The following is an 18376-nucleotide window of genomic DNA, read 5'->3' as shown; positions in this document are numbered from 1 at the left end:
TTTCAAGATTGTCAGACTTTGTTTATCCCCTAAAACAGTTTTTAAATCCAATCTGAAACCATATTTATTCTCCAAGGAATCTGATCCATGGGAAGATCTCCATTATCCTGCGATCTCTTTATTTTTGTCCTGTTACTGATGTCTTTGGTTGTCTCTCTGTTGCTTTAGTGAAACTATTTAATTTCTTAATTGTGGTGTTTTAGTTTTATTTTATACTGTCTTAATCTTCTACTGATTTGATTTTACTGTGCAGCACTCGGCTCAACACTTTGTCTCTTAAAGCGAGACTGCCTTTCAGATTTCTCAAGTGTAGGTCACAAAAAGAATTTTCCCCGACAGCCAATTATTTTTGTTTAATGGGCCAAAAGTTACTGAATTCGAATCACAGACTTCCAATTTTATTTTTTTAAAAGCAGAACAATTGATGAATTTATCTCCACGTGGCCCTAAATTCTCCGCTATTTTTTCCTGCTTCACCATGACGCAATACAAGATACTGCGCCATGCATGACGTGGTGGGCTTTCCCCATTCACGCAAGGCGTGGTGGGATACAAATTTGAAACAGGAGAGAAAAATGGAGGACGTGAGTGTGCGAATGAAACGTGAAAGACCAACGACAGTAACGAAAAGCGAGAAGAAAAGACGTTATGTTCTACAACCTCAATTCCAAAAAAGTTGGGACAAAGTACAAATTGTAAATAAAAACGGAATGCAATAATTTACAAATCTCAAAAACTGATATTGTATTCACAATAGAACATAGACAACATATCAAATGTCGAAAGTGAGACATTTTGAAATTTCATGATGGCAACACATCTCAAAAAAGTTGGGACAGGGGCAATAAGAGGCTGGAAAAGTTAAAGGTACAAAAAAGGAACAGCTGGAGGACCAAATTGCAACTCATTAGGTCAACTGGCAATAGGTCATTAACATGACTGGGTATAAAAAGAGCATCTTGGAGTGGCAGCGGCTCTCAGAAGTAAAGATGGGAAGAGGATCACCAATCCCCCTAATTCTGCGCCGACAAATAGTGGAGCAATATCAGAAAGGAGTTCAACAGTGTAAAATTGCAAAGAGTTTGAACATATCATCATCTACAGTGCATAATATCATCAAAAGATTCAGAGAATCTGGAAGAATCTCTGTGCGTAAGGGTCAAGGCTGGAAAACCATACTGGGTGCCCGTGATCTTCGGGCCCTTAGACGGCACTGCATCACATACAGGCATGCTTCTGTATTGGAAATCACAAAATGGGCTCAGGAATATTTCCAGAGAACATTATCTGTGAACACAATTCACCGTGCCATCCGCCGTTGCCAGCTAAAACTCTATAGTTCAAAGAAGCCGCCGTATCTAAACATGATCCAGAAGCGCAGACGTCTTCTCTGGGCCAAGGCTCATTTAAAATGGACTGTGGCAAAGTGGAAAACTGTTCTGTGGTCAGACGAATCAAAATTTGAAGTTCTTTATGGAAATCAGGGACGCCGTGTCATTCGGACTAAAGAGGAGAAGGACAACCCAAGTTGTTATCAGTGCTCAGTTCAGAAGCCTGCATCTCTGATGGTATGGGGTTGCATTAGTGCATGTGGCATGGGCAGCTTACACATCTGGAAAGACACAATCAATGCTGAAAGGTATATCCAGGTTCTAGAGCAACATATGCTCCCATCTAGACGACGTCTCTTTCAGGGAAGACCTTGCATTTTCCAACATGACAATGCCAAACCACATACTGCATCAATTACAGCATCATGGCTGCGTAGAAGAAGGGTCCGGGTACTGAACTGGCCAGCCTGCAGTCCAGATCTTTCACCCATAGAAAACATTTGGCGCATCATAAAACGGAAGATACGACAAAAAAGACCTAAGACAGTTGAGCAACTAGAATCCTACATTAGACAAGAATGGGTTAACATTCCTATCCCTAAACTTGAGCAACTTGTCTCCTCAGTCCCCAGACGTTTACAGACTGTTGTAAAGAGAAAAGGGGATGTCTCACAGTGGTAAACATGGCCTTGTCCCAACTTTTTTGAGATGTGTTGTTGTCATGAAATTTAAAATCACCTAATTTTTCTCTTTAAATGATGCATTTTCTCAGTTTAAACATTTGATATGTCATCTATGTTCTATTCTGAACAAAATATGGAATTTTGAAACTTCCACATCATTGCATTCCGTTTTTATTTACAATTTGTACTTTGTCCCAACTTTTTTGGAATCGGGGTTGCATACGAAGGAAAGGAAACACAGGACCAAACTAATAAATATCGGCGCTCAGCGAGCACCTCGGGGTGATCAGCTGTTCGTTTAGCGACAGAATGATGGAACTGTCAGTGCATGCTCAAAGGTAAACCCGCGCATGCGCACACACACGGACTTCCTCTGTCTGCTTGACTGCGTGAAGCGAGCGATTTCATGCACATTATTTGCTCGGGAATCCCCTCAAATTAAATAACTTCCCAGCCACAGAAAGGCCTGATATTTTGAGATATTACAGAAAAACATATATCGCAATGACCAAATTTCAGAGGGAACTACATTTCACCGATTTTATGAAATCGAAAGGCCGTCTAGCTTTAAGTGTGCTATAGAAATAAAGCTGACTTTGCTTATTAAAAAAAAAAAAAACTCCAACACAGAAAAGTACAACAGAATGTTCATTCAACATGGAATTCCAAGTCGGGATCTCGGGCAACATCCGAAATAAACCTGACATACGGTAACAACAACATGGCAACACGCACACACTTCGCTTTGTATCATTTTTTACTTGATAAAACTTGATTGTACTTGATATAGTGTTTTTTTTGTTGTCAAAAGGTCTTTCAGCTGCTCTGGAAGTTTTGTCTCAGAATTCCGCTGATGAGACCATCGTGACGGATCCAAACCGAATCTGAACTTTTCGCCGTTCCTCTTCTTTAATCAAACATTAACATGTTTATCAAATTCAAAGACTAGACACTGAAACATGGCCTTGCACTGGGCATCCGTCCACACTTTAACGAGCCTGTGCACTGGAACGCTTTTGGATCGGAACACCGGAAACCCGAGAGTTTCAGAATTCTGAGCATAAAGCGTTGCAGCATAAAGTCCTGGAGCTTCGTTACACTTATTTCATGTCTGAAATATCTAAATATGGCTACTTAGGAATACATCCTTTTTTTTTTTTAATTATATGCACAAAATTTCATCTATTTATAGAAATAGTGAAATGAATGCAGGCTTGTAGTACTCGAGTCCGACTCATGCCCTGATTTTAAAGGAGATACGCAGAGCCATGGCCTCACTTTCGTTTATAAATGCCTTGAGGCCTCAAGAATGGCACAGGAATAGTTTTAAGCGTTAACAATAAATCTAATATTGTAATTTTTACGATTAAAGTGATTCATATAGGTAGCGGTCTGAGTGAATGACCTTGACGTCCGTAACATCACAGCAGGAAGTCTATCGGTCTCATGGCCATTTCCGCTAGACTAAAACACAGAGCTGACTGCAACTCCGATCCTCCATTTTGAGCTCATTTATCGCCATGTCACGTAGATGTGTTGCTGGCCGGTGCAGCAACACGACAGAAGGTGGATTTACGTTGCATTCATGGCCCAAGAATGTTCAAACTGCAAAGATTTGGATGCGTTTTGCGAGAAGTTCCCGGGCACATTGGGCACCTACGAAGTGGTCTCTCCTCTGCTCCGCACATTTTACTGAAGACTCGTACAAGACCTCTGATCTGTTGAGGAGCGTTGGCTATAAGCCCGTATTGAAAGAGGGTACAGTACCAACAATTAAAGAAAACTACAAGAAAAGGAAAGTAAGTTCAGTTGCACCAGTTCTCCTGGAGCGTGAGCCGAGGGTTGTTGCTAAAACCCAGGATGGAATGTGACATATTATCGCTCGGGCTGGGACCTCCCTGCGGTTGTTGCTAAAACCGGTGACGTCCTGTCTCGGGTTTTAGTAATTGCCTGAGCCGAGCAGTAATGGCGGAGTACTCAGTATGGAGAAAATGGAGAATGAGTGGCGCAGCTGTCTGATTTCTCCGCTGGATATGTTCGCCTCGGCAGCAATATCTCACCCTTACGTGGAAGAAGCGAATGAACAGAGAACTGAACGAACAACTGAAAGTCAGATTGTTTCAAAACAATCGGCCACAAGATCGACCTTCAAGAAGCGAGAACACAGACGGGTAAGCTCCGACTCTCATTTGTTAACCTGCATTTAGATTAATCCATGTAACTTGTATTGTGTGTTTAAGTTACTGGTATTAGATTATTTAATTTGCTTCAGAATGTGATTGTCTCAGTTCATCTGATTATTTAATTAGCCTTTTACGTTTTATCAGTGAAAATGCATGCATGTACATGTATGTTGCATAAGTTATAACACCCATCCTGTTTTAATGAGAGTCAACCCACAATCAATGAAGTCAAATCAGGCTTAGATGAGCAAGTCGGTAACGGTATTTCTTACTTTCACCGTAAATTTTTATTTACATGACTTTGGTCTATAGCTGTCAAAGACCTCGGCCTTAAAACCGGTTCCCGCTGTGACGTCACGCACTCAGGGCTGGCTGGCTCAGCGTGGCAGCTCCAATGCCAACTTTGCGGTCGATTTTAACTCTCAAGTATATATATATTTTTAAATTCCCATTTATGCAGCATACAAGAGTCAAGGATGGAGATACTATCCACTCAGAAATTTATTTAGAAATAAAGCCTCTGCATATCTCCTTTAAGGACTCGTGACTTGACTTGGAATTGAGCACTGATGACTCGGATTCGTGCGTTAACCGCATTCAGATTCGTAAATTGGAGACGAGGACTTTTTTTTTTTTAAACATGCCATAATAATGTGGCATAAGATATTTATATCTACATTAATTTTTGTACTAATTTCGTGCAAGAGTGTCGCACCTGCGCGCCTTGGCATGTTCATCAGACAGACTCTCAGGTGCGCTCTGGACAGCGCGTGCGCCAAGTGGACTCTCGTGCGCGCCGTAAACGACTCGCACCTGCGCAGGATTAAGGCGCAATCAGCGCGCCTGTATAAAAACCGTGAATACGCACTTACTTTGCGAAGTATTGAGTTGTGTTACTGACGCATTACCGAGCCTTATTTCCTTGTTTGGGTTCCTGATCCCTGATTTCCTGTTTCTCGTCTTTGATGCTGCAGAGTCTACGATAGCCTATTTCTGCCTCGCTCGACCTATCGCCTGTTTCATCGTTTTACGATTTTGCCCGCCGTTCTGGGTCGTTTACCGTCTTCACTTTTATTAATAAACACACCTTCTGCACTTACATCCGTCTCCCAGCCATCTCTGACGGAATACTTCACTCTCCCTGATAAAGAGAAGCGCATTCACCTGTTCATACAGCATGTTCAGGAACAAACTAATGTTAACGGCGCTAAAACAGCTCGGACTTGAACACTGGGGACTCGAGGTTTAGTGACTCGACTACAACACTGAATGAATGTATAGATCGCATTATAAAATATTACAACCTAAAGCATAAAATATCACCTGAAGCTCATTTTTATGTCTGCAAATGGCATTTATCTCTCTTTCTTAAATATCTCTGAACTAAACAGCGATCTAAGATCTCTGATAAGAAGGACCTGATGTCAGAGTGATCCGAGCAAAGCGTAGCGAATCCTTTGCGTTTTCTCACCTTGCTGTCGGCATCGATGAGGCTCACTGCCTTGTCATCCACCTGCAGCAGCATCTCCTGCGTCCACACCTTCCCTTTAGCGTCCAGCAAGCGCAGCTTACGGATGCCGTCGTCGATGGTCAGCATGGCGTCCTTACGGTCCATGATGAACGTGGTCAGGTGCTGCAAGACGTTTTTGGTTTTCAAATCGAGAATTGATTACAAAGCACATTTGAGATTATGAGTAAGATCAACAGGAGAACGCAGCTGTCACTAATGGCAGGTTTTTACCTCGACGAGGTACTGCGACGTGTCGGTCATGCCGGTGATCATGCTGTTCTTACTGTAGCTCTTTCTTTGCTCTGAGGAGTCACGGAGACACAGCGAGAGGGAAGATGTATGAGAATCAAACTTCTCCAAAAAAAAAAAAAAAAGTTTCCTCTTGGTAGACACTAAGATGATGGTGAAACTCATGCATATTAATTTAGTATTGCATTTCATACTCGACTAATAAAGTATGAAATGCAAGAGACAATCCCAAGTGTCTCAAAGCACAACAGGGGCATGCGGTTATCGGAAAATCATCAGTGATGGGCTGGTGGGATGCTGTTATCACACCAACGCTGACTCCAATAAAGCACAACCTGACCTGGTTTATTCCTCTTATACCACAGCAAATTTGCCGACACTAATATTGTTATTTATTAAAGGAGGACATTGTACATTTTATCCATTTATAGTTACTGTACATTACTATACATAATGCAGAATGGCCACAAAGCAAGTATACACATTACAGCTACAAACACTCGCTCTCTCACCAACCGCCGCTCTTTTCAACTTAATAAGACAAAACAAACGCAGCTTGTTACGATACCGAGAAACTGTGAAAGCTCTGGCGCCTCTGAAGGCATGACTGGTATAAAGCACTGACACTGGAGACTCCTTCCAAAAACACCAAATAAACATCTCCTTTTATACATCTGATTTTATTCTATCCACATTCACTGGATATGAGCAATCGCACGCTCTGATTGGCTACTCTACTACTAGGATATCAGCTCATATACCGTGAGTAGAGAAAAACAAATGGCAGAGCGCATTGCTGAACCAACCGAGGATGAAATAAAAACTCTACTCGAAAACAAAACCCCCCAAAAAAACAAAGCAACAAAATATGGAAGAAAAGCGTTTCATGGTAAGAATTTTTTTTTATGTTTCAAGAATTATTATCGCATTTTTCACAAACTGCTCCTGTCATTTCACCGGTTTGTTTACATTCTGAGCAGAAATGATTTTGTCGGACGTTTCGTATACAAGTTTTTATTCAACGAATTTGCAAAAAATAATAATAATAAATAATAATAATAATAATAATAATGCTCTGTTTATCAAAATCCAGTGAACGTGGAGAGAATAAAACTGTTATTCCACTCAATCTTGTCGTACACGGCTTATAGTCAACTCAGTGCTACGCGCCTCGTCGGCTATCAGCTCGTGTACGACTCGAGTTCGTGGAATAACTAATATAGAGCGCTTGATATAGTTACTATAGAAATGAAAAATATTAGAATAAGTATATTAATATACAGTACATAAACCTTGTAGCTGCACGACTGGCACAGAACATTAAATCAACACCTTGGGACGAGTCAGACTCGAGCGTTCAACAGCGCTGTGGTATAAAAACAACACATTAACCACAAGTTCAACACTGATAGAGTTATACAACGTCCCTCATGGATCAGGAGAGGAGCAGAGTCTGTCCACATGTGTGCACGCTTGGGTAAATGAGGTAGTTTAAAAAAAAAAAAAGAGAGAGAGAAGGAAGGAAAAGAGAGGAAGGAAGGCAGCAAGCACAGGAAGCAAGGGAGGAAGCACAGAAAGGGAGGAAGCAAGTAAGTGAAGGAAGGAACAAAATGAAGAAGCAAATGAAGGAAGGAAGGAAGGAAGGAAGGAAGGAAGGAAGGAAGGAAGGAAGGAAGGACAGGAAGGGAAGGAAGGAAGGAAGGAAGGAAGGAAGCACAGGAAGGAAGGAAGGAAGGAAGGAAGGAAGGACAGGAAGGAAGGAAGCACAGAAACACAGGAAGGAAGGAAGGAAGGAAGGAAGGAAGGAAGGAAGGAAGGACAGGAAGGAATTTCTTCAAAAGGAAAAGGTCTTTAGAATAGTGCAGCCTGGGGATGTGAAAAAGAAGTGGAACTACATTAGCAGAGCTCTATAGAAGGCAGAACACAGCACTCGGAGACAAACCATTCCTGACAATCATCTACAAACTGAAGTGTCTCTCTCTCTCTCACACACACACACACACACACGATACTCTGCTGTGCGCTACCTTTCTTTTTGTGTTTGGCTGAAGAGTGCAGGAAGTAAAGCCCATCTGTCCCTGAGAGCATGACCAGGAAGGAAAGAAATGCATGAATGAATGAATTAATGAATAAATAAATAAAGGATGCTTGATGTGATGGAAAAAAGTGTTAATAGAGAAATGAAGGAATGAAAATGAATAACAAAAATAAAGACAACATTCAGTTTGCCAGTGTCAAGTCACCAGATGACAAATGGACAAATCGCAGAAGTTTAATCAGAAACCTAAAATCGACAATTACACTGCATCCTGCAGCTGTTCACAAACCCAACGTGTTAGAGAGAGAGAGAGAGAGAGAGAGAGACAGAAAAGAGAGAGACGAAAAGAGACAGAGAGGGAAGAGACAGAGAGAAACAAAGAGAGACAGACACACAGACGGACAGACAGAGAGAGACACACACAGACAAACAAAGAGAGACACACCGACAGAGAGAGAGAGAGAGAGAGAGAGAGAGAAAGAAACAGAAAGGGACAGAAAAAGAGAGACAGACAGAGAGAGACAGACAGACAGACAAAGAGACAGAGAGACGGAAAGAGACAGAGAGGGAAGAGACAGACAGAGAAACAGAAAGAGAGACAGAAAAAGAGAGACAGACACAGAGAGAGAGAGAAACAGAAAGAGACAGACACACAGAGAGAGAGAGACAGACAGACAGACACAAAGAGAGACGGAAAGAGACAGACACAGAGGGAGAGAGAGAAACGGAAAGAGAGAGACACAGAGAGATAATACAGCTGTGGCTCTTTCCTATGAAGGAAAGAAAAGATTCAGTGTCACAAATCTCTGGATGATGTGAGTGAGTGTCTTCTAACACTTATCCAATGGAAATGAAATCATGCAGACAGATACACACTGCAATACCTGCTGCTTCCACTACATAAATAAATAAATAAACAAACAAACAAACAAACAAAGACAGACAGACAGGCTTCATTCACATAGCACCAGGGCAATGGCTAACGACAGACGCCAAACCCCCCCACAGTGGAGACACACGACTTGTTCGCAGTGCACACAGGAAGCAGCAGAAACCACATCTCCGTTCAGCCTCTGCTCGCGCTGAGAGAAACGCTGAGAGATGGAGGAGGAGAGGACTGGCGCAGAGGTGTGACGGGGATTACAGGGATTACAGGGATGAGATTTCAGCTGAGGAAGAGCGCTGTGCTGCACTGCACTACTCTCAGCAAACAGCAGATGGAGACTCGACACGTGCTTCAGAAACACTGCTCCGTTACTCAGTGACCGGGATAAAGCGTCGACTGCAACGGCACTCGTTCATCATCTGATCATCATTTACTCATGTGGAGGTAAAGAAACAGAAGAAGACGCACCGTAGAGAGCCTTTGCGCTGGATTTGTTGGTGTCGAGCGCTGGGAGCTCTGGTGACTGAGAGAAGTAGCCACTGTGGGGAAACACAGACAAAGCAGTGAGATCACTGTTCACGAGGACACGCCACACTTCAGACACAGGGACGACTCCGAGATGTAGTTATGCCTGAAGATCAGGAGTGTGTGAGGTGGACTCCGGTGTCACACACGCTAACCGATAAACCGGACACTTGATATCCTTCGATTGTGTGCTTTATGCTAACTGAAGGAGGAATTAATAATGCAGTGTTGGTTGGAGAGTGTGTGTGTGTCAGAAATCACTGGAGCTCCTTCATCTAGAACATGACAAGACAACCAAATGATGGGTGAACTCGCAGCCCGAGAACCTCATTTAACTCAATTCAACTAAACACAGAGGTTTTTTTTTTTAAAAAACACTGTAGTGCAGTCTGTGAAGATTCTCAGTCATCCAGGTCATAGTAACTGTGGGTGGTAAAAGAGAGCAACTGGACTTGCTTGAAGATTCTTGAAGACGTTTCACCTCTCATCCTAAAGGCTTCTTCAGTTCTGTCTGACTTGTACCCTGTCCACACTAGGGGTTTTGTACCGATACGATACTACTTTCGTACCGCAACACCTGTCCACACTAGCAACTATACCGGTACTGTATCGGTATAACTGTATCGGTACAAAACCCACAAAAATGCATGAATTAAAGCAAAAAAAAAAAAATTACTTGACTGAAAATTTACGGGGGGTGGGTGGGTGGATTTCGATGAAATTCTGAGAATGGTTAACTTAGAACTGATAACTTTATTATCAAGGATTAATATATTCAATTTATTGCACTTTCTTTCCATTGCTTCCGCATATTTTTTTGTGGCAAACCACACAAATGCAAGCGCCTGGAATGTTTAGCTTTTTGCACCATGAACTAAATGGCTTTCCGTTTTCACCTATTTCGTACAGCCAAGCCCACCTCCACTTGTTTTACACCTTTATCGATGGAAGACGCATCAGTGCCTTCTTTCATGTAAAGCGCATCCATGCTGCCGAACCCGAAAGCAGAATGACATGCTCCTCTGTGCTCGACGTCAATATAGAAAAAAGTTTGGATCTTCGCTTAAATTAAAACTGGGGTTTGACCTTACTTTGTGTTGAATACGACTTCAAAAACAATTCAAGATTTTATTAAGAGAAATATTGTGGCCAACACGAGTGTTAAGTTACCTAAAAGATGGCGTGAAGTTGGCTGCTATCTACTTTGCGTTCGTTCTCATTTTCCTCCATCATTTCATAGGCCAGAAACAGATGTTTTGGCGTAATTTAACTTAGTAGGCTATGATTATTATTTAACCGTAGTCTTCTAGACATTTTGACTGTTTGGGGCATTGAACGCTGGTGGATGATTTTCAGGGAATAAAGTTTGGCACATGTCGGAACATCACTGCGCTCGCAGCCTCCAACTCCTCAAACCTCGTTTAAATTGTGATATAACGTAGGCTAAGGCACGGTTCTAACATACCTTACACACTGGCCTTACGAAAATAATAATTGTTGGGGCGTCTGCTGATTTGTTAGCTATAAATTTAGGTCTAGGGGCGGCACGGTGGTGTAGTGGTTAGTGCTGTCGCCTCACAGCAAGAAGGTCCGGGTTCGAGCCCCGGGGCCGGCGAGGGCCTTTCTGTGTGGAGTTTGCATGTTCTCCCCGTGTCCGCGTGGGTTTCCTCCGGGTGCTCCGGTTTCCCCCACAGTCCAAAGACATGCAGGTTAGGTTAACTGGTGACTCTAAATTGAGCGTAGGTGTGAATGTGAGTGTGAATGGTTGTCTGTGTCTATGTGTCAGCCCTGTGATGACCTGGCGACTTGTCCAGGGTGTACCCCGCCTTTCGCCCCTAGTCAGCTGGGATAGGCTCCAGCTTGCCTGCGACCCTGTAGAAGGATAAAGCGGCTAGAGATAATGAGATGAGATGAAATTTAGGTCTAATTACTTCTGACAGTCTGCAAGCATTGCACCGTCGGGTCTTCAAGTCTGGCTGAAGCAGAGGAGCGGGCTTTCCGGGGTTTATTTTTTCGTTTTTTTTAACATGCTCTATTTCTATATGTCCAGGTTTGAACTAAGTCATTTTGGCAAGATTTAATTTAATACAAAACAGAAATGGTCAGACAAGCACGCCAAGCACATGGGAATGGATTTTGCCAATTTTGACAGCGCATGTTTTTTTAATGCCGCACCGTAGACAGCGAACGTTTAAACATGATCAAACATAGGAAATGAACGACACAAAGCATGGCTCAAAAACAAAAAAGTGAAATAAACCCTGCTGATAGTTGATGGTGTTGCAACACATCAGTGTTATAACCCAATCTCTACCCAACCACCCGTCATTTTAATTCTCCTCGGATCAGCACCGACCTCACATTTGGCCTTGGGAGAGTTCAGTTGACGGAAATCCGTCACACGACGGAAAACTTTAATCCATGCAAATGTATGGGTTTTGTACCGGTACAGTATCGGTACTGTAGCGCTTCGCTGTAGTGTGGACAGATGAAGCGGTTCTGTATCGATACAAATATAATGCGCAAGCGCGACGAACCATTCCTCCTACTTCGCTGTCTTCGCTGAATAAAATAGTGAAGAACGGAGATTCGTTTTCTTTGTTTCTTTCTCAACTGCCTCGCGCGTTTTATACGATTCGACTGAATAAATGACCACCAGAAATACAGACTGTACATTGACAACAAAAAGCACACACACGTTGTTTCATCCGCCATATTCTCGGAAGGAAGTTACTCGGTAACCACGGAAACATTTCGCGCACGCGCATTTCAACTACCGTGAAAGAAAACCGCAAACATTTCTCGCTAGTGTGGACAGATGCACTAAACTGTACCGGTATACTTTGTATCGATACAGTTATACCACTTTCGTACCGGTATATATGTGAACACAGCTATAGGGAGTATCAGGTATTTATCCTCTCATGGATGAAAAATGATCCTAAGGTGTCATGGAGTGCGTTTACATGCACAGAGAAAATCGAATTTATGCCGTAGCTCGACTGAAATCGAAGTTCTAAATGCCATGGAAACACCTTAGCTCGGCTGAAATCGAAACGAACTGGATTTCTCGTAATCGAGCTACGCGACCTAGATTATGCGATTGTAGCCGAGCTACTTAGTGCATGTTACCCTATCGAGCTACGTAGTCGAGCTACTTACTTCCCTTCCGGAAGTGACGAGACCACAAGCGGGAAACACAACAGCCTCGGTCGGCATGACAACAGTAGTAGTAGCAGCGAGCAGCAGAAGAGGTCAGGAGGAACAAGGAGACAAAAAACAAAAACAACTGAACTTTTTGTGTGTTTATTAAGACATAAGTTAAATTGTAAGCAAAAAATGGACTTTAGAAAAATATACAATTGTGCAAAATAAGTTGTCTTACAAAACAGTGGTCTGCGCAGGACAGTTTGTAGCCAACAGGTGGCAATGACATGTGGTGTGAATGTAAAGTGGAAATCACTCCTCTTCTTCATGACGACAACCGGAAGTGTACCAACACGATGGGGCGTGTAGCGCCACCTGTGGCTCGGGTGCACAATGTACCTCACACAATAGCTCGATTTCCTTGTGTGCATGTAGGATTGGATTTCTCTGGCACCCCTGCTGGGCCCCTTAGCTCGATTACCGACAGCAGCTCGATTTGGATGTGCATGTAAACGCACTGATTGAGTCACCCTGTTGGTGTGGGTCACTGGGGGCTGGGTGTGAACGGCCTCGAGAGTCGTTGGGGTGATCAATGGGTTGCTGGTTCTCTCTGTCCTCCTGTGAGTCACTGAAAACAGCTGGGTTTTGGTGTGCATTCAGTTGCCTGTAGGGATAATGTTGGATTGCCGGCATCTTGGGTTGAAACGCAGGTGGTTTCTGTAGTCTGCCAGTTTTCTAGAAGTCCTGAAGTCAGACAACTGAATGCACACCAAAACCCAGCTGTTTTCAGTGACTCACAGGAGGACAGAGAGAACCAACAACCCATTGATCACCCCAACGACTCTCGAGGCCGTTCACACCCAGCCCCCAGTGACCTACACCAACAGGGTGACTCAACGACACCTTAGGATCGCTTTTCATCCATGAGAGGATAAATACCTGATAGTCCCTATTAGTCAGACAGAACTGAAGAAGCCTTTCGGATGAGAGGTGAAACGTCTTCACGAATCTTCAAGCAAGTCCAGTTGCTCTCTTTTACCACCCACAGTTTACTATAGTGCAGTATGATCTCATGCACTGCTTATACTGTATGTAAGGGACAGCGAGTCGGTCATTACTGCAAAATAAACCTCGAGAATTTGACACAAAAACACTGATTTAAAAATGATTTCACTGTTTTTGCTAGATTCGACGATTGGAACTGCGTCCATAGCAACGTAAACTCAAAGTGCTAGTCTTACCAAAATGACATCATAAAATCCCGGGTTGTGTTGTGTGTGTGTGGTCTACTCAAGTAGGTTGTAAATTTCACAGATAAATAAAAAATTGGTTTGAAAAATATATATTTTTTTTTGCATTAGAATTCTGTTCCAAAAATCACAAAGCTTGTCCGCCATTAGATCGCAGCGATTTATTGGTCAGCGGCGCTGCATGTGTGACGTCATGTGCGCTACTGCTTTCTTTTGTAAACCGACACAACTTCACGACAACAAGGACGAAGAAGTGACTCGGCGTGAATAAGCATGTTTCGGTTTGATTTTTAAATCAGTAATTGTCTGTCGTCTATCTAAGTGTTATATTTGGCCGCATAGAAACTACCTGAGAACGTTATTGATCTGACTAAGGACAACTAATCAATTCAAGCAACAGACTAAACGCAAACTCGACCCTTACTGTGCGGCGGTTAGATCTCTGCTCTTTGGGATGGGACGTTGGTTCTGACGTCTGTTTCCAGATCGTAGGAACTGCTCCGCGTACCAGACGTCGCGCAAATCCTTCTATGTGAATTTGCCTCACAAATGTATGGAGCGGACACCAAACCATCCTGTCGGCTTGAAGTGACCTCTCGTTGTCCGTACAAATCGAACCCATTCATTCCGTAAGTGTCCTGCTGATTTGGGCTGTAATGGATCGAAATGCGGCTTTTTTTTTTTTTTTTTTAATCAGCTACACTTGAACAGTCTTGAACGACACACCTCTTCGGAGACATTCTTTGGTTTTAATTTTGTTTTGGAATTTAAAAAAAAAAATCGTTAAAAACGTGCTAAATTTTACAAAGCAGACGAAGCCTGAAATGCCACGAACGTTCAAGCGTTGCGCATATGATGTCACTTCCTTTGAATTAACAATAACTTACCAGGAACACATTTGTGTAATGGTGGACTCAAAGAGCCAAACTTTACCGGCTAAATAGAACATATTCCCAGTCTCGTATTAAAACACAATTTAAACAGTAAACTATTTAAGGTACAATTTCCAGGAGTGATGTCATTTTCGTAAGACCAGCACTTTAAAAAAAAAAAAAAAAAAAGGGACATATTCTGAAAAACTCACTTTTTCAGTGCTTGTGCTCAGACATTTGGGTATCTGGAGCCTACAAACTCTGAAATAAGACCAGTCAGTTTCTTTTGGTCAGCTCATTTCAGAAAACAAGAGTTTAGACAAGCCGTTCAGATTCGGTTCCTCTTTCTATGTCACAAGTGGAGCTCATTAGAATAATCCCGCCCCCTCGTCTGAGTTTCTCCACTCATGAGAACTGTCTTTGCAAATGAGGAAAGTGCTACCTGATTGGCTGGTGGAAGAGAGGGGTGAAAGGGGCGGGCTCATGAGTGGTTCATTATCATTTAAAGGAACAGAGACTCAAATTGGCTGTTTTGAACAGGACGGTTTAGACAGAGAGAGAAGGAGGAGCTGTGGTGTTTTATCCTTGTGGTATTTTGAGCAAAGCACATCATAGACATCTCATTAAGACCTCAGGGAACTGTGATAACTTGTGGAAAAGGGGTCTCATATGTCACCTTTAACATTCCCTACTTCAAATTAATATTAGAAAAATCTTCCAGGTGGCACGGTGGTGTAGTGGTTAGCGCTGTCGCCTCACAGCAAGACGGTCCGGGTTCGAGCCCCGTGGCCGGCGAGGGCCTTTCTGTGTGGAGTTTGCATGTTCTCCCCGTGTCCGCGTGGGTTTCCTCTGGGTGCTCCGGTTTCCCCCACAGTCCAAAGACATGCAGGTTAGGTTAACTGGTGACTCTAAATTGAGCGTAGGTGTGAATGTGAGTGTGAATGGTTGTCTGTGTCTATGTGTCAGCCCTGTGATGACCTGGCGACTTGTCCAGGGTGTACCCCGCCTTTCGCCTGTAGTCAGCTGGGATAGGCTCCAGCTTGCCTGCGACCCTGTAGAACAGGATAAAGCGGCTACAGATAATGAGATGAGAAAAATCTTCCATGGTGTTTTCTGATGCAGTAATGTTTTTTGCCACATGGTGTCGCAAATGAGCCGACATCATGAATTTGATTACTAAAGCGACGAAATTTACCAGACTTCTTTCTGCAGATTGATCTGATCGGATGTTGTTCTCCAGAGTCTACGATCAGAACTGTGTCCAGAGCAACGGTCTGTTATTCAGAAATTCAATTCAATTCAATTCCACTTTATTTGTCCCCTGGGGCAATTTAAAGGCACAAAGAGAAGTACAGTTAAAAACAATTTAAAAACAAAAACACAAAAAACAAAAAGCATTAAACAAAAATTATGAGTGTGCAAGCTGGCAGTATGTGGATAAATAACTGTACAGTGGTACAGTATGTATAAATATGATAATTTAAAAAAAAAACGTTATTGACCAATCAGAATTGAGTATTCAACAAAGCTGTGTAATACTTCTAGTGCACGTTTCTCAGAGCAGGGTTTGGGAATATTTGTAAAAAATTAATTTTTATTTTTACCTCACCCGGGACGGAGTCCACCAGGGGGCGAGGTATTGGGGTCTCTGTTTGTTTCTCATCTCATCTCAAGCCGCTTTATCCTGTTCTACAGGGTGGCAGGCAAGCTGGAGCCTATCCCAGCTGACTACGGGCGAAAGGCGGGGTACACCCTGGACAAGTCGCCAGGTCATCACAGGGCTGACACATAGACACAGACAACCATTCACACCCACATTCACACCTACGGTCAATTTAGAGTCACCAGTTAACCTAACCTGCATGTCTTTGGACTGTGGGGGAAACCGGAGCACCCGGAGGAAACCCACGCGGACACGGGGAGAACATGCAAACTCCACACAGAAAGGCCCTCGCCGGCCCCGGGGCTCGAACCCGGACCTTCTTGCTGTGAGGCAACAGCGCTAACCACTACACCACCGTGCTGCCCTCTTTGTTTGTTTGTTAATGATATTACAGGAAAACAGCTGGACCAATCTTCATGAAACTTTCAGGATAGATGGGCATTGGTCTCAGATAGAGATGCACCGATTGACCGGCTGCCGATCAGAATTGGCTGATTTTCACGTGACCGGCGACCGGCCGGTCAAAATTAAAACATGCTGATTTTCTGCCGATCAAAACTTGCGTATCACAGAGATGAAAGTGGAAGTACTCGTAATTTGCAACTAAAAAGACTGCAGCGACACTGGCAGCTTGAACATGCTTTCTAGTGCGATTGTGTTGCGCTTGCGCAGAACAGTGTCAGTCCTGCACGCCTAACGAGCTCCGGCGCGCGCGCCGTTAACAAAGAACACCTGTCTTTATTAAATACGATATAATGGCATATGGCAGTATGACTGAAAATTATTTTTGTATTTTTTGTTACTGAATGTGGGAAGAAGAAAAGGGCTGTTCCATAAGGGTTAAGTTTTCAGACCTAAATATGAAAGAGTGTTCCAAAGCAATATATCCAAATATAGTGAATTTTTTTTTTGTGCCAGATGTTGGATGTAGTTGTGTGAATTTCCCATTACAAAGGAATTAACACATTAGCCTGTTACCAAACATCTACTTAGATTTGTACAAAGAGAAAAAAAAAATGTCTTTTTGTTTGTTTTACAACCTTGGTTGCACTTGATTCCATTGGAAATTACTCTACAAATACACATTTGACAAAGATGATAGAATGGCTATGGTATAAGTGTTCAAAATAATAGCAGTGTGTTTAAAAACGTGAGTAAAGCTCAAAATCCTTATAATAGTTTTTATTTCCATGCATTGGGAACAATGCACATTATATTCTACATCAAAACATGAAGATAAATTTATCAATATTTTAATTACTTTACAGAAAATGAAGAAAAATGAACATTGGGCTGTTCAAAAAAATAGCAGTGTCTGCATTTTTCATTACAAACTCCAAATATTTACTGTATAAACTGAAAAAATCTTCAGGATTTAGTATTCCTGTGAATCACTAAACTAATATTTAGTTGTATAACCACGGTTTCGGAGAACTTCTGGCACCTGTGAACAGGTATTCCAGCCCAGGATGATTTGACAACATTCCACAATTCCTCTGCGTTTCTTGGTTTTGCCTCAGAAACAGCATTTTTGTTGTCACCCCACAAGTTTTCTATCGGATTAAGGTCCGGGGATTGGGCTGGCCACTCCATAACTTTCATTTTGTTGGTCTTGAACCCTGATGCTGCTCGCTTACTGGTGTGTTTGGGGTCGTTGTCTTGTTGAAACACCCATTTCAAGGGCATTTCCTCTTCAGCATAAGGCAACATGACCTCCTCAAGTATTTTGATATATGCAAACTGATCCATGATCCCTGGTATGCGATAAATGGGCCCAACACCACAGTAAGAGAAACGTTCCCATATCATGATGCTTGCACCACCATGCTTCACTGTCTTCAGAGTGTACTGTGGCTTGAATTCAGTGTTTGGGGGTCGTCTGAAAAACTGTCTGCGGCTCTTGGACCCAAAAAGAACAATTTTACTTTCATCAGTCCACAAAATGTTTTTCCATTTCTCTTTAGGCCAGTCGATGTGTTCTTTGGCAAATTGTATCCTCTTCAGCACATCTTTTTTTTAACAGTGGAACTTTGCGGGGG

At 42.7% G+C, this 18376-nt stretch overlaps 1 protein-coding gene across 9 annotated transcripts in view; it reads right to left on the bottom strand.

The window, feature by feature from the left end:
* eps8a (epidermal growth factor receptor pathway substrate 8a) overlaps positions 1 to 18376 on the bottom strand; it is a 192395-nt gene that overhangs the window by 47899 nt on the left and 126120 nt on the right. For 7 of the 9 annotated variants that reach the window (XM_060902865.1, XM_060902872.1, XM_060902870.1 and 4 more), the window contains exons 3-6: positions 9349 to 9419; positions 7984 to 8034; positions 5939 to 6009; positions 5669 to 5830 (exon numbers count right to left, since the gene is read on the bottom strand). In XM_060902865.1, coding sequence (XP_060758848.1) covers positions 5669 to 5830; positions 5939 to 6009; positions 7984 to 8034; positions 9349 to 9419 — 355 coding nt within the window. The remainder of the gene's footprint in view (positions 1 to 5668; positions 5831 to 5938; positions 6010 to 7983; positions 8035 to 9348; positions 9420 to 18376) is intronic. The other 2 variants (XM_060902869.1, XM_060902873.1) reach the window with 1 other exon arrangement.

The sequence above is a fragment of the Neoarius graeffei genome, chromosome 21, assembly GCF_027579695.1.
Source record: "Neoarius graeffei isolate fNeoGra1 chromosome 21, fNeoGra1.pri, whole genome shotgun sequence".
Lineage (NCBI taxonomy): Eukaryota > Metazoa > Chordata > Actinopteri > Siluriformes > Ariidae > Neoarius > Neoarius graeffei.
The sequence above is the reverse complement of the archived record's forward strand: the minus strand, read 5'-3'. Positions and strand labels throughout refer to the sequence as shown.